We start from the raw sequence: 17,237 nt of genomic DNA on the forward strand, positions 1-17,237 counted from the left end.
TTCCTCAAAACTTTTATCTTTCATACCAGGAACCAGTTTTGTTTCCCTTCTTTCAGCCTTTTCCAGATCCTCTATATCTTTCTTGTAGTACAGTCCCCAGAACTGCACACAATTCACTAAGTGTGGTCTGACAAAGGTATTGTATAAAATAAGTATAACTTCCTTGGATTTACAGGGCTCCAGACTAACTTTTTTCATTGGATGCACTGGTGCGCCTAACTTTTTCATTTAGGTGCAGCAGCACATAATTTAGTTAGACCCAAAATTTTTCACTGCGCCTTTTGGCGCCGTAATAATACATTTTAAGTGTTACCTTTTTTGTCAGTTCCCATACACATTGGTAATTTCTTAACACATTATGTAAATGATTGTAAACAGGAATAAAGGTGCAGATAAATGTTTTTTCTTTATTTAAATCACAGCACAAACAAGAAATGGCAATAACCTCAATTGTTTAAAAAATAAACTTAAAAACTGCTGATGTTTAAAGTGCTTGACAAACTCAAATAAATAAATCAAACTCAAATAACTCAAATAAAAGTGTGCGCTGCTCCCGGAGGAGTACAGGGCGCGGTTTCACACACACACACTAGTGATGCGCGGATCGGCTCTGACGTCATCCCAATCCACATGTACGCATAAATCATCCACCCGCCACCCACCCGAACAAATTATTTTATCTTACATTACATTACATTTACATTACAGGCATTTGGCAGACGCTCTTATCCAGAGCGACGTACAACAAAGTGTATAACCGTAACCAGGAGCAAGTATGACGAAACCCCTAGAGAGAAGTACCGGTCCAAGTACAGGGAACAACCGCATAGTTCAACTTGGACCCTGATGGTTAAACTGATTAACACTAACAACGAGAACGGCAACAACGCAATCTATGGAAAAATAAAAATAAATAAAAATACAAGTAGTCGTTAAGACAGGCGCATCAACTAAGTAACCTATGAAACAGCTGCCTAGTTACAACCCTAAGTTTAGTCATTTACAGAGGGGAAGGGAGGGATGGAGAGAGGTGCAGCCTGAAGAGGTGGGTCTTCAGTCGTCGTTTGAAGTTGTTCACAGTCTCAGCTGTTCTGACCTCCACAGGGAGGTCATTCCACCATCGTGGGGCCAGAACAGACAGGAGACGTGTTCTGGAAGTGCAGGTGCGAAGAGGGGGATTTAGAGACCTGCACCCGATCACACATTATCGCTATTTCTCATTATTTCGCAGCTGTTGCATATGACATACCCACACTTGACTCGTCATTCACTAAACTTTTCTGCCATTCCTTTTTTTAATTCTCCTTTTTTAATTTTCTCTCGGATCTTTTTTGCCTCCATTGCTGCTTAAGACAAATGGACGCCGCAATTGGCGCAACGAGAGTCTAGTCTGCTAATTCGCGCCTGACTAAAAATGAAGCTTAAAATATGTTCACCTTTTAGAGAATGTAATTAATATTTTCCTCATTAATGATGTATTATTTCACCCACCCACAATCCATCCGCTATTAATCAGATTGTTAATTTTTATGACTCGGCCGATCCGCAGATTAACCGTGGTGCCCGCGGATATAACTGTGATCCGCACGTCACTAATGCACACATGCCTTATTTTTTTCCCCACCCACATTCAGCGAAGAAGAATATCAGGGTCAGAGCCAATCAGAGGCAGAGTAGGGGCGGGTCTTCACAGAATGCCGGTGGCGAAAAAACATAACGCTACACACACAGAGGCAGACCTGCTAAATGTCAGGTGCACCGGTGCGACCAATGAAAATGTTTAGTCGCACTTGACAGATTTTTGGTCGCATGTTCAACCAGAATGGTCGCACTCTGGAGCCTTGATTTATACTCACTACTATCCCAGCATCCTGTTGACTTTTTTACTGCAACAGCACAGTGCCTAGAACCTGAATGGATTTGATCAACTATTACTCCCAAAATTGAGCACATTCCAATGTTGTTCCTCCCATAAAGTAATCTAGCCTTGTGTTATTATTTCCCACATGTAGAACTTTACAATGAGCTGTATTGAGTTTCATTTGCCAGGTTTTCACCGACTTCTGGATTCAGTTCTGTCACATATTGCAGTCTTCATCGCATCCCCATTATTCACTACCTGCTCTGCACTCTAATGAAATCCATACTTATACTAGAGCAACCGCGGTTACTGCATTACCGCGGAAACGCAATCACGTGTTGACGGCAGGGAAACTTAATGCTACAGGGCATAGGTGGCTTCCTGCCCTAGCCACATACGATTTTCGCCCTGAGAAGGTCAATGTTGAGGATGATTTGCTTTCCCCAAACTGGACACTGAGACGTGGAGAAACCTTTCACAGGGTGATGTGAAGGCGATTTGTGGTTGTGTGCATGTGCAGGAGTCTAGTGACGGTGATGTGCACTTGGCAGACAAACTAGGTGTTCCAGCAGAAGGTGTTCCTGAGCTGTATGCTTTTGCAACTCATCTCAATTCGGGTCAGCTAGAACAGTTCACCCGAGAAGACTTGCGAGAAACGCAGCTAGAGGACAGTGTTCTCAGAGTAGTTAGAGAGGCTTTGAACACAGGTCAGTGGCCGGCAAACTAGAGCTGCCGCGGTTACTGCATTACCGTGGTAACGCAATCACGTCACGTCCACCGCAGAGTCAAGCTGATCACCGCTTCACCGCTGGGTTTTGTTTTTTCCCGTTTATTTTAGGCCAATTGTTTATGTTCCAATTTTTACTTGTAAAAGTTGTGATCTGAAATAAATGCAATGCAATTTTTAAAATAATTATAATCATTATTGTGTAGTCTATTTTCTTCATGCCATGTGTTTGAAAGTTTCCACTCACAGTTGTGCAGTTAACGTTCTGATCGGAGAACGTGTCACCCAGAACGTGCTTTGCAACTGTTGGCTACGGAAAGTTTTCGCTTCAAATTAGGCTATGAACATGGATCTTGTAGCGAAACCCAACGTTACTTCTCCTGTTTGGGAACATTTTGGCTTTGAGCCCGATGAAGATGGAAAGCCAAAGAATTTGGATGAGGCAGTGTGCCGCATTTGCAGCAAGAAAATCAACGTCATGCGAGGAAACAGGACAAATCTAGCATCGCATCTTAGGACCACTCATCGTCCGTTATACGATGCAATGAAAGGCACCCCATCTACCTCGGGAGGTACCGGCTCGGCACTACGTCAGTTGGGAGTCTCAGAGGCATTTGCCAGAGTGACTAAATACAACCGGGACAGCAGCAAGTGGTGAGCACTTACAACAACTGTAACAAAGTATTTGGTTGTGGAGATGGTGCCCTTCCGGACTGTAGAAAAGCCATCATTCCAAGCTATGCTTCAGTCCTTCGACAAGCAGTATGAACTGCCGGGCAGAACCTATTTTTCGGAAACAGCCGTTCCAGAAATGTACTTGAAAGTAAAAAATGAAATCGTAGCTGGAGGTTTAAATTATTTTTTTATGGCGGTTACCGCAACGGTTTGAATGGCTTCGCTAATTTTTGCAGTAAGGAAATAAATCAATACCGCGGCAGCTCTAACTTATACCCCACTCTCTTTCTCATGCTGACCTTGTGATGAAGATAAGTTGTACTCCTTCATCATTACACACCTGTGTGTGCTACAGGGTTGTGGCATTTCTGAAGATGTTGAGCATAAAATCAGATATTATTACTGTTGGTAAAATCTACTATTGGTCGATAGGGTATGTGTGTGCATCTTAGGGAAGATGTCAATCTGATCAACATGCAAACTGCTGTTTAGGTGCAATGTTACATCACTTAGTTTTGTCACTCTTCTGTGGTTCCAATCCAAAGCTAAAGTCTGGATTTCGGAACATTTCAATTCTACAGCAGTTGGCTTTACTTATCTTGCTAGGCAGAGGGTAGAGGTTGCACAAGGTCATTATATAGCAGGAACACAAGGAGACTCCTAGCACAGGGCCATTATATAGCAGGAACACAAGGAGAATCCACTACTGTGCTATATAGAGTACACGGTCATTATATAGCAGGAACACAAGGACACTCCTCACTGCTAAATAGAGCACTGGGTCATTATATAGCAGGAACACAAGGAGACTCCTCACTGCTATATAGAGGACAAGGTCGTTATATGCACCTTTAGCTGCTCCAAACAAAACTGGCACCAACCCACCGTACTGTCCATAGCCAAGCTCCCAAACACCATATAAAAGCACCCTCCCATAGGCTTGGAAGCTAGGTCACTTATAGAGCCCATGGTTAGATAATGGGCCACAGCTGATGTGATTGCATGAACCACAGCTGCAGCTATACCCGTCTGTAGGGCCGATGCTGCCCCCTGGTGGACAGCACCCCAATTCCTTTCCTGGCATCACATGTTAAACAGGCAAGAGCTTTGAAGATATGCTGTAGGGCACTCAGAACAACTCCAGTTATTGCATTACTAATGAGATGGGAGAAATACCACTGAGGCATAGATGGATAAAACTTGCTTTGCATAACTGGATTAAGTTGAAAGGATTTAGTGTAGATCACCCTGCTAAGCATCCTATTGAGGACACATGGGAAGTGGACATGCAAGGGCAGAAAGAGAAAAGCTCTTATTAATTGTGCAAGTATGCAATGGGGAAAGCTACAATTAAAGGGGAAAAGACATGGCTCCTTTAACCTGCTGGTCTGTCATCTCCCCATGGTTTCTTCTGGATCCTGTAATAGACCTAGCTGTGTTAGGAAAGAACAGAACTGACACAGAGGGCCTCTTACAGTAAGTTCAGCTGATGCACAGCTGCAGCAAGTGTGGGGTGGATATCTGCAGATCCTCAGTATCACTCTTCATCACTCAACACAATTACTGTTACATTGCACATATCAGATTTTACAGGATGTTGCACTATTTAAAAATACAATAATATATCAACTCTCTTTTGCAGACTATACAGCTGTGACCTCAGAGAGAAGTCCTGTGAAATTGTGGCCTCTGCTCTCCAGTCATCAAACTCACCCCTGAGAGATCTGGACCTCAGCAACAATAACCTGGGAGATTCAGGAGTGAAGCTGCTCTGTGCTGCACTGATGAGTCCAAACTGTAAACTACAGACACTGGGGTGAGTAGTGCTGTGTACTGTGTGACCTTAACTAAATAGAATGAGTGATTATGGCTCTTTGCAGTGAAATATATGAAGTGCTTTCTCTCTGTTTACTCCTATGTCCACCAGCATTCTTTCTTTGTCCTCATTGTTCTCATCCCTCTCTTCTAACTGCTTTAGCACAACAAAGAAAAGCAGGATAAACCCTCATGAGTCTTAGGGTTGCCAGGTTTGTGGTTCTTGACCAGAAGTTTTCAGTAGAGTCTGTAGTATCAGGTCACAGGTGATGACTGAATGCTGAATGCATGATTGACATTGTAAAATATTGACCACTTCAGTACAGTAATATGTTTCACATCGATCATAACCATAACAAAAATGACGTAACATAACATAATGATAAGAATAGGCCATTCAGCCCGACATGCTCACCATTTTACTACCTACCACTAGTGCTTGGTTTACCTACAAACTAGATAGTATCCAGCATCGTATCAAGCCCGGTCCCCCAGAGTTTCTGCCTCTACTACATGACATGCGCCAAGCTATTCTACACAGTGACTACTCTCTGTGTGAAAAAATACTTCCTAACGTCGGTGCGGAATTTACCTTTTGCTAATTTCCTTTTATGCCCCCTCGTCATACTAACAGAGCTGAACCTGAAGAATCTCTTGTAGTCCACTTTGTTGATCCCCTTTATGAATTTAAAAGACTCAATCAAATAACCCTGAGTCTACTTTTACTAATCTTGAAGAAGTTAAGCATCTGAAGTCTTTCCTCAAAACTTTTATCTTTCATACCAGGAACCAATTTGGTTTCCCTTCTTTCAACGTTTTCCAGATCCTCTATATCTTTCTTGTAGTACAGTCCCCAGAACTGCACACAATTCACTAAGTGTGGTCTGACAAAGGTATTGTATAAAATAAGTATAACTTCCTTGGATTCACAGGGCTCCAGACTAACTTTTTACATTGGATGCACTGGTGTGACAAACTTTTTTATTTAGGTGCAGCAGCACATAATTTAGTTAGACCCAAAATTTTTCACCGCGCCTTTTGGCGCCGTAATAATACATTTTAAGTGTTACCTTTTTTGTCAGTTCCCATACACATTGGTAATTTCTTAACACATGTAAATGATTGTAAACAGTAATAAAGGTGCAGATAAATGTTTTCTCTTTATTTAAATCACAGCACAAACAAGAAATGGCAATAACCTCAATTGTTTAAAAAATAAACTTAAAAACTGCTGATGTTTAAAGTGCTTGACAAACTCAAATAAATAAATCGAACTCAAATAACTCAAAAGCGTGCGCTGCTCCCGGAGGAGTACAGGGCGCGGTTTCACACACACACACTAGTGATGCGCGGATCGGCTCTGACGTCATCCGAATCCGCATGTACTCAATCATCCACCCGCCACCCACCCCAACAAATTATTTTATCTGATTTAGAGACCTGCACCCGATCACACATTACCGCTATTTCTCATTATTTCGCAGCTGTTGCATATGACATACCCAGCACCTGACTCGTCATTCACTAAATCGCTCCCACACAGAACCTTTCTGCCCTTCCTTTTTTTAATTCTCCTTTTTTAATTTTCTCTCTGATCTTTTTTGCCTCCATTGCTGCTTAAGACAAATGGACGCCGCAATTGGTGCAACGAGAGTCTAGTCTGTTAATTCGCCTGACGAAAAATGAAGCTTAAAATATGTTCACATTTTAGAGAATGTAATTAATATTTTCCTAATTAATGATGTGTTATTTCACCCACCCGCAACCCTTCCGCTATTAATCAGAATGTTAATTTTTATGACTCGGCCCACCCGATCCGCAGATTAACCGTGGTGCCCGCGGATATAACTGCGATCCGCACATCACTAATACACACATGCCTTATTTTTTTCCCCACCCGCATTCAGCGAAGAAGAATATCAGGGTCAGAGCCAATCAGAGGCAGAGTAGGGGCGGGTCTTTGCAGAATGCGGGTGGGAAGAAAAATGAAAATGAAAATGTTTAGTCGCACTTGACAGATTTTTGGTCGCATGTTCAACCAAAATGGTCGCACTCTGGAGCCTTGATTTATACTCACTACTATCCCAGCATCCTGTTGGCTTTTTTACTGCAACAGCACAGTGCCTGGAACCTGAAAGGTTTTGATCAACTATTACTCCCAAAATTGAGCACATTCCAAAGTCGTTCTTCCCGAAGTTGGGGCGACATGGCTCAGGAGGTAAGAGAGATTGTCTGGCAGTCGGCGGGTTGCCGGTTCAAACCCCGCCCTGGGCGTGTCGAAGTGTCCTTGAGCAAGAAACCTAACCCCTAACTGCTCTGGCGAATGAGAGGCATCAATTGTAAAGTGCTTTGGATAAAAGCGCTATATAAATGCAGTCCATTTACCATAAAGTAATCTAGCCTGATGTTTTTATTTCCCACATGTAGAACTTTACATTGAGCTGTATTGAGTTTCATTTGCCAGGTTTCCACCGACTTCTGGATTCACTTCTGTCATATATTGCAGTCTTCATCCATCCCCATTATTCACTACCTGCTCTGCACTCTAATGAAATCCATACTTACACTAGAGCTACCGCGGTTACTGCATTACCGCGGAAACGCAATAACATGTTGACGACAGGGAGTCTTAATGCTACAGGGCATAGGTGGCTTGCTGCCCTAGCCACGTACGATTTTGAAGTAAAATATCGCCCTGAGAAGGTCAATGTTGAGGCTGATTTGCTTTCCCGAAACTGGACACTGAGATGTGGAGAAACCTTTCACAGGGTGATGTGAAGGCGATTTGTGGTCGTGTGCATGTGCAGGAGTCTAGTGACAGTGATGTGCACTTGGCAGACAAACTAGGTGTTCCAGCAGAAGGTGTTCCTGAGCTGTATGCTTTTGCAACTCATCTCAATTTGGGTCAGCTAGAACAGTTCACCCGAGAAGACTTGCGAGAAGCGCAGCTAGAGGACAGTGTTCTCAGAGTAGTTAGAGAGGCTTTGAACACAGGTCAGTGGCCGGCAAACTAGAGCTGCCGCGGTTACTGCATTACCGTGGTAACGCAATCACGTCACGTCCACCGCAGAGTCAAGCTGATCACCGCTTCACCGCTGGGTTTTGTTTTTTCCTGTTTTTTTTTGGCCAATTGTTTATGTTCCAATTTTACTCGTAAAAGTTGTGATCTGAAATAAATGCAATGCAATTTAAAAAATAATTATAATTATTATTGTGTAGCCATGTGTTCGAAAGTTTTCACTCACAGTTGCGCAGTTAACGTTCTGATCGGAGAAAGTGTCACCCAGAACGTGCTTTGCAACTGTTGGCTACAGAAAGTTTTCGCTTCAAATTAGGCTAAAAACATGGTAGCGAAACCCAACGTTACTTCTCCTGTTTGGGAACATTTTGGCTTTGAGCCCGATGAAGATGGAAAGCCAAAGAATTTGGATGAGTCAGTGTGCCGCATTTGCAGCAGGAAAATCAACGTCATGCGAGGAACCAGGACAAATCTAGCATTACCTCTTAGGACCACTCATCGTCCGTTATACGATGCAATGAAAGGCACCCCATCTACCTCGGGAGGTACCGGCTCGGCACTACGTCAGTTAGGAGTCTCAGAGGCATTTGCCAGAGTGACTAAATACAACCGGGACAGCAACAAGTGGCGAGCACTTACAGCAACTGTAACAAAGTATTTGGTTGTGGAGATGGTGCCCTTCCGGACTGTAGGAAAGCCATCATTCCGAGCTATGCTTCAGTCCTTCGACAAGCAGTATGAACTGCCGGGCAGAACCTATTTCTCGGAAACAGCCATTCCAGAAATGTACTTGAAAGTAAAAAACGAAATAGTAGCTGGAGGTTTAAATTATAATATTTTATGGCGGTTACCACAACGGTTTGAATGGCTTCGCTAATTTTTGCAGTAAGGAAATAAATCAATACCGCGGCAGCTCTAACTTATACCCCACTCTCTTTCTCATGCTGACCTTGTGATGAAGATGAGTTGTACTCCTTCATCATTACACACCTGTGTGTGCTACAGGGTTGTGGCGTTTCTGAAGATATTGAGCATAAAACCAGATATTATTACTGTTGGTAAAATCAGCTATTGGTCGATATGGTATGTGTGTACATCTTAGGGAAGAGTGTCAATATGATCAACGTGCAAACTGCTGTTTAGGTGCAATGTTACATCACTTAGTTTTGTCACTCTTCTGTGGTTCCAGTCCAAAGCTAAAGTCTGGATTTCAGAACATTTAAATTCTACAGCAGTTGGCTTTACTTATCTTGCTAGGCAGAAGGTAGAGGTTGCGCAGGGTCATTATATAGCAGAAACACAAGGAGACTCCTCACTGCTATATAGAGCACAGGGTCATTATGTAGCAGGAACACATGGAGACTCCTCACTGCTATATAGAGCACAGGGTCATTATATAGCAGGAACCAAAGGAGACTCCTCACTGCTATACAGAGCACAGGGTCATTATATAGCAGGAACACAAGGAGACTCATCATTGCTATATAGAGCACAGGGTCATTATTACTGTCCATAGCCACGCTCCCAAACACCATCTAAAAGCACCCTCCCCTAGGCCTGGAAGCTAGGCCTCTTATAGAGCCCATGGTTAGGTAATGGGCCACAGCTGCAGCAATACCTCTCTGTAGGGCCGATGCTGCCCCCTGGTGGACAGCACCCCAATTCCTTTCCTGGCATCACAAGTTAAACAGGCAAAAGCTTTGAGGATATGCTGTGGGGCACTCAGAACAACACCAATTAATGCATTACTAATGAGATGGGAGAAATACCACTGAGGCATAGATGGATAAAACTTGCTGTGCATAACTGGATTAAGTTTAAATGATCTAGTGTAGATCACCCCTCCCTGACCTGTCCATATCCACTTTTGAATTCCATCCTGTCTCTATCACCTACCCTGCTAACCTTTATATTGTTGTTATTTATCGCCCCCCGGGGCCCCTGGGAAGCTTCCTGGATGAGCTAGACACCCTGCTCAGCTCCTTCCCTGAGGACGGCACCCCGCTGATCCTCCTTGGAGATTTCAACATCCACCTAGAAGCCTCCCAGTCTGCTGCCTTCCTACCACTACTTCACTCCTTTGACCTCTCCCTACAACACTCTCCTCCAACCCACAAGGCAGGCAACCTCCTAGACCTGATCTTCCTGAGGACCTGCTCCAGCTCCAATCTTACGGTTACCCCCCTGCATACGTCTGACCATCATTTCATCTCCTTCTCCCTCCCCCTCTCTCCACACCCTCCCTCTCCCCCTCCCATCCCCACTGTCACTGTCCGCCGTAACCTCCGCTCCCTATCACCCTCTTCTCTTGCTCACAGAGTGACTGCTTCCCTCCCCACTCTTCAGTCATTTTCCAAGCTCCCCACTAACTCTGCATCCTCCACCCTGACGTCATCTCTCTCCTCAGCACTCGACTCCCTATGCCCCTTCGTCCCTAGGCCAGCACGTTCATCCCCTCCCAGTCCATGGATGTCTGACATCCTGCGCACCTCCAGGGCCACCCTCCGCGCTGCGGAGAGGAAGTGGGCCAAATCCAGGGACCCATCTGACCTCTCAGCCTATCAGTCTCTCCTGAAAGAGTTCTCGTCTTCTGTCACTGCCGCTAAGGCAAAATTCTACCAAACCAAAATTCATAACTCCATTTCTAACCCTCGTCAACTTTTCTCTATTTTCTCCTCTCTCCTCAGCGTGCCACCTCCTCCACCCCAGTCTTCCTTCACTGCAGATGACTTTGCAGCATTCTTTGACGAAAAGATTGCAGACATCCGCAGCTCCTTTGCCCCCTCTGCGTCCTCCGCCCCCTCTGCGTCCTCTGCGTCCTCCGCCCCCTCTGCGTCCTCTGCGTTCTCCGCCCCCTCTGCGTCCTCCACCCCCTGTTTCTCCACATTTTCTCTCCTCTCAGACACTGAAGTCTCCCAGCTTCTGCTCACCCACCGCCCTACCACCTGCACCCTCGACCCTATCCCCTCATCTCTCCTTCAAACAATCACACCAGACATCCTCCCTTTTGTCGCCTCCCTCGTGAACTCATCCCTATCTTCTGGATGTTTCCCCTCATCCTTCAAGAAGGCCCACATCACCCCGCTGCTGAAGAAACCCACACTAGATCCTTCAGTCATTCAGAACTACCGCCCGGTATCTCTCCTCCCTTTCCTATCCAAAACACTCGAACGTGCTGCATCTAACCAGCTCTCTGCTTTCTTCTCTGAGAACAACCTGCTTGATCCCCACCAGTCTGGCTTCAGGCCTGGCCACTCGACTGAGACTGCACTCCTCTCGGTCAGTGAGTCACTCCATGCCGCACGAGCAGCCTCCCTCTCCTCTGTCCTGATTCTTCTAGACCTCTCCGCTGCATTTGACACTGTGGACCACTCTACCCTCCTGTCCTCCCTGGCAGCATCAGGGATCCGCGGCACAGTCCTTGACTGGATTGAGTCCTACCTCTCTGACCGCTCCTTCCAGGTTGCCTGGGCGGGTAAGGTATCACCACCCCGTCCCCTCACCACCGGAGTTCCCCAGGGCTCAGTCCTTGGTCCCCTTCTCTTCTCCATGTACACCAGATCCCTTGGCCCTGTAATATCTGCCCATGGCTTGTCCTATCATTCCTATGCCGACGACACGCAACTCTTTCTCTCCTTCTCCCCATCGGACACACAGGTCCCCGCCCGCATCTCCACTTGCCTGAGGGACATACAGAGCTGGATGGACAATCACCACCTGAAGCTCAACCCGGGAAAGACGGAGCTAATCTTTATTCCTGCTCTATCCTCTCCCCTCCTCGACTTTTCCATTTCCTTAGGGGACACCGTAGTGACATCATCACCCTGCGCCAAGAATCTCGGAGTGATGATGGACAACAGGCTGTCCCTCTCCAACAACATTGCAGCAGTAACCCGGGCATGCAGATTTTTCCTATACAACATCCGCAGAATCCGCCCCTTTCTCACCACCTACTCAACCCAGCTCCTGGTCCAAGCAATGGTTCTATCCCGCCTGGACTACTGCAACTCTCTTCTGGCTGGACTACCGGCATCTGCCACCAGACCCCTGCAGCTCATCCAGAATGCTGCGGCTCGTCTGGTCTTCAACCTCCCCAGACACTCCCACGTAACTCCCCTGCTCACTACCCTCCACTGGCTGCCTGTTATAGCTCGCATCAAATTCAAAACATTGGTTCTAGCATACCAGGCAGTCAAGGGATCAGCCCCAGCATACCTTCACAAGATTTTCAAACCCTACATGCCAGCCAGATCCCTCCGTTCTGCTACCTCAGGACGCCTAGCACCTCCCCCTCTTCGCACCTGCACTTCCAGAACACGTCTCCTGTCTGTTCTGGCCCCACGATGGTGGAATGACCTCCCTGTGGAGGTCAGAACAGCTGAGACTGTGACCCATTTCAAACGACGACTGAAGACCCACCTCTTCAGGCTGCACCTCTCCCCATCCCTCCCTTCCCCCCCTGTAAATGACTAAACTTAGGGGTGTAACTAGGCAGCTGTTTAATACGTGACTTAGTTGATGCGCCTGTCTTAACGATTACTTGTATTTTTATTTATTCTTATTTTTCCATAGATTGCGTTGTTGCCGTTCTCGCTGTTAGTGTTAATCAGTTTAACCACCAGGGTCCAAGTTGAACTATGCGGTTGTTCCCTGTACTTGGACCGGTACTTCTCTCTAGGGGTTTCGTCATACTTGTTCCTGGTCATGGTTATACACTTTGTTGTACGTCGCTCTGGATAAGAGCGTCTGCCAAATGCCTGTAATGTAATGTAATGTAATGTAATCACCCTGCTAAGCATGCTATTGAGAACTCATGGGAAGTGGACATGCATGGGATTAATTGATAATTAATTGTGCTGCAACATGACGAACAGACAAACCAACTAATAAATAACTCTCCAGTGCTTCCTCAGGCAGTTTGTGAGAAGGGCATCCAATTGATCTGGCGTAATCTGAATTATAGAGTGAAACATTCAGGCGAAGAGCCACTTCCTCCAAATGGCTGAACACTACAGGGTCAATCTCTGTGATGCAGCTACCTGGAACAAACTGTCAAGGCATCCACACAAAAGAGCACATAATGAGGACTAGCATTTTCAGCTAGGTCAGCCAGGCTCAAGCCTCTGGTTATCTCTTGCCTGTATAGGAAACAACAGTTTTCCTATTTGGCTCAATTCTGAAAATATAACTAGAACTAGATTAATCATTTTTAATAGAAACCATTCACACCTACATCCTAATTATGATTTCATACCATAATGGAATTTCTGGGACGTGCCATTCAGAAACTGACATGGCGAGCTAACCTAAGTTTTAATACCTTTAAAGGTTCACACAAAGTAAGGTAACTCAATACAGTTTGATGTTTTAGGATACAAACACTGTTTCTAATCTATCTTGATTACATTTAAATGTTTTTCATAGCCTATTGCCAACTGGTGAAAACTTATCACGATACTGTACATTTGTAGTGTAGTCAGGTTATCCACTAGGTAGAGCCCTAGGCTTTTCGAAACAGGATATACCAACCAATGTAAGACGTCAGTGAGGTAGTGAGGTAGCTTGTTCAGGAGATTGAGTGCAGCCGTGCTGTATGTATGCCACAGTTCTTTAAGCTCCAAAGTAACGTTTATCATAAACTCTTCTATGTGGTCCTGTTCTTTTCCCTTCTCAAGTTATCCCAGCATTGTTCTGCAGTTCCCGTTGAATGTCTTCCCTTTTCAGTCCTGTTATGTTCCCTTGCTCTCTGAGTCTGCGTGCATGTCTTAATCCTGCAGGTGGAGCTGATTGCTCTATCAAAAATATGCAATCTGTTAGTCACGAAAAGACTGTTTACGATTACATACATTTGGATCCTTTGATATGCACACACATTACACCACCCAAAAAAATACTTATGGTAAAACAATGTGCTTACATATCACCAAAACAAACTTTTATTTGGCAATATCTCCCAAAATGTTTATCAAAATCCCTTACCTTTCGTCGGAGAGAAAGCAAGGGTCATTCTGAGTGTTTATCCTGAAATACGTCACTCAAGCTGCACCACCTAACCAAAAAAATAAAATCTGTGTTACGTTTTGCCCTGCTCTGCCCTACTAATGTAAATGTGGTAAAAAGCAACCGGTGTTGAAGCAAGGCATGTACAGTGAATCTACGTACTCTGGTATCGATCAACCAATTGAAATATAGTGACACTATGACATATTTTCATTGACAGCCCCCTCATTAACATATGGATGAATAAATACAGAAATATATATATATACAGGCATAAATTAATCAAAACATAAATAAGGATATAAATATATACAGAAATAAATGAATCAAGCAATAAATAAATATGGAAATGAACATCCACAGAAATGAATGAATCAAGAAATAAATATGTAAATAAATGCAAATACCCATTTGTCAGATTTTGTCTATTAATTTATTTGTACATTCATTAATTTTTACATTTTCTTGCTTTTGTATTTATTTATTTATACATTCATTTATTGAGGCATTTATTTATTTATTATTTTTACATTTTTGGTCCTCCATACACCTGTAGTACCAATCAATGGCAATAATCAGTTGTGGTGTTTCTCTGCAGCCAGCAGATGGGGATGCAGTGTATTTCATTTGCCGCCTTGGTTACATTATTAGATGAAGATTGAATGTTTTTAAAATATAAAGATGTTTGTAGACTGAAGGTGAGGTAAAGTACACCATAGTGATCATACTAGTGCAGTTTCTTGTGTTAGCAAATGAAATATGTTTGCAATCATGTTGTTTGCCATGTGATATCATCGCAACATGGAACAGTTTTGTCAATTGATAACCTTTTTTTTTGTGGATTGGTCAGAATACTTTATGAACATAATTCATATAAACTCTTCCTGTTTTTGTGTGTACTGTGTACATCCCAGGAATGCCCGTACTGTACAAATAGGAAATTCCACATTTATCTGCTGCCAAGGTGCAAAGTGTGACAATAAGCAGTGAATTTCAATTGTGTGTGTTTGTGTGTGGTTGTATGTGTGTGTGTGTGTCTGTGTGGTGTGTGTGTGTGTGCGCATGTGTGTTGTGTGTTTGTGTGTGTGTGTGTGTGTGTACATGTGCATGTTTGTGTGTGTGTGTGTGTGTGTGGTCTCTCCACAGGCTGGGTTGGTGTAATCTCACAGATGGCTGCTGTGATGTTCTGGCCTCAGTCCTGCACTCTCCTCACTCAGAGCTGAGAGATCTGGAGCTCAGAGACAATGAGCTGCAGGATTCAGGAGTGAGAGCGCTCTCTGCTGGATTGGAGGACCCACACTGTAAACTGGAGAGACTGGGGTGAGTACAAACACAAACCCCTTCAATCAAAAAGGGTTTCAATGTGACACAACACAGCACTAATGTTAATAATGACTAAATATAGCACTGATATTACTAATGTTTTTAATGTTAAAATAGACAAGAGAGTTATTTTTCTTCACAGAAATAAAGCAACATTTTCCTGTTCTTCCTGTTGGTAGAAACACATTTTAAATCTGACATCACTTGGAATAAACATATTTTTGAGAAGCGTCAAATCGGTTCTATTCATACATTCTTCAAAATTATGAAAATTAATTGAATCTGTTCAAATTGAGTTTAACTGGTCATTTTCTTAAATAGGCATGATTAATTCCAGAGCCCTGTTATTTTATATTGAGCTGTAGATGGGGTTTGACACACACAGCCCTGTTAGTTTATATTAATGTGTGCAAGGTGTGTAACACACTGCTATGTGTTTGAGACACACAGCCCTGTTAGTTTATATTAATGTGCTGTAAGGTGTGTAACACACTGCTATGCGTTTGACACACAGCCTTGTTAGTTTATATTAATGTGTGTAAGGTGTGTAACACACTGCTATGTGTTTGACACACACAGCCCTGTTAGTTTATATTAATGTGTGTAAGGTGTGTAACACACTGCTATGTGTTTGACACACACAGCCCTGTTAGTTTATATTAGTGTGTGTAAGGTGTGTAACATACTGCTATGTGTTTGATACACACAGCCCTGTTAGTTTATATTAATGTGTGTATGGTGTGTAACACACTGCTATGTGTTTGACACACACAGCCCTGTTAGTTTATATTAATGTGTGTAAGGTGTGTAACACACTGCTATGTGTTTGACTCACACAGCCCTGTTAGTTTATATTAATGTGCTGTAAAGGAGCACACTGCTATGTGTTTGATACACACAGCCCTGTTAGTTTATATTAATGTGTGTAAGGTGTGTAACACACTGCTATGTGTTTGACGAACACAGCCCTGTTAGTTTATATTAATGTGTGTAAGGTGTGTAACACACTGCTATGTGTTTGACACACACAGCCCTGTTAGTTTATATTAATGTGTGTAAGGTGTGTAACTCCCTGCTGTGCGTTTGACACACACAGCCTTGTTAGTTTGTATTAATGTGTGTAAGGTGTGTAACACACTGCTATGTGTTTGACACACACAGCCCTGTTAGTTTATATTAATGTGCTGTAAGGTGTGTAACACACTGCTATGCGTTTGACACACACAGCCCTGTTAGTTTATATTAATGTGTGTAAGGTGTGTAACTCCCTGCTGTGCGTTTGACACACACAGCCTTGTTAGTTTGTATTAATGTGTGTAAGGTGTGTAACACACTGCTATGTGTTTGACACACACAGCCCTGTTAGTTTGTATTAATGTGTGTAAGGTGTGTAACACACTGATATGTGTTTGACTCACACAGCCCTGTTAGTTTATATTAATGTGCTGTAAGGTGTGTAACACACTGCTATGCGTTTGACACACACAGCCTTGTTAGTTTGTATTAATGTGTGTAAGGTGTGTAACACACTGCTATGTGTTTGACACACACAGCTCTGTTAGTTTATATTAATGTGTGTAAGGTGTGTAACACACTGCTATGTGTTTGACTCACACAGCCCTGTTAGTTTATATTAATGTGCTGTAAGGTGTGTAACACACTGCTATGCGTTTAACACACACAGCCCTGTTAGTTTATATTAATGTGTGTAAGGTGTGTAACACACTGCTATGTGTTTGACACACACAGCCCTGTTAGTTTATATTAGTGTGTGTAAGGTGTGTAACATACTGCTATGTGTTTGATACACACAGCCC

The 17,237-nt window shown here is 43.6% G+C and overlaps 1 protein-coding gene across 1 annotated transcript in view; it reads left to right on the forward strand.

Annotated features, from left to right (window-relative positions):
• The window catches only part of LOC118219201 (NACHT, LRR and PYD domains-containing protein 3-like), a 43,571-nt gene that overhangs the window by 21,491 nt on the left and 4,843 nt on the right, over positions 1-17,237 (forward strand). The window contains exons 10-11 of the mRNA XM_035402195.1: positions 4,906-5,079; positions 15,244-15,417. Coding sequence (XP_035258086.1) covers positions 4,906-5,079; positions 15,244-15,417 — 348 coding nt within the window. The remainder of the gene's footprint in view (positions 1-4,905; positions 5,080-15,243; positions 15,418-17,237) is intronic.

This window comes from Anguilla anguilla, chromosome 19 (assembly GCF_013347855.1).
Source record: "Anguilla anguilla isolate fAngAng1 chromosome 19, fAngAng1.pri, whole genome shotgun sequence".
In the NCBI taxonomy this organism is placed as follows: domain Eukaryota; kingdom Metazoa; phylum Chordata; class Actinopteri; order Anguilliformes; family Anguillidae; genus Anguilla; species Anguilla anguilla.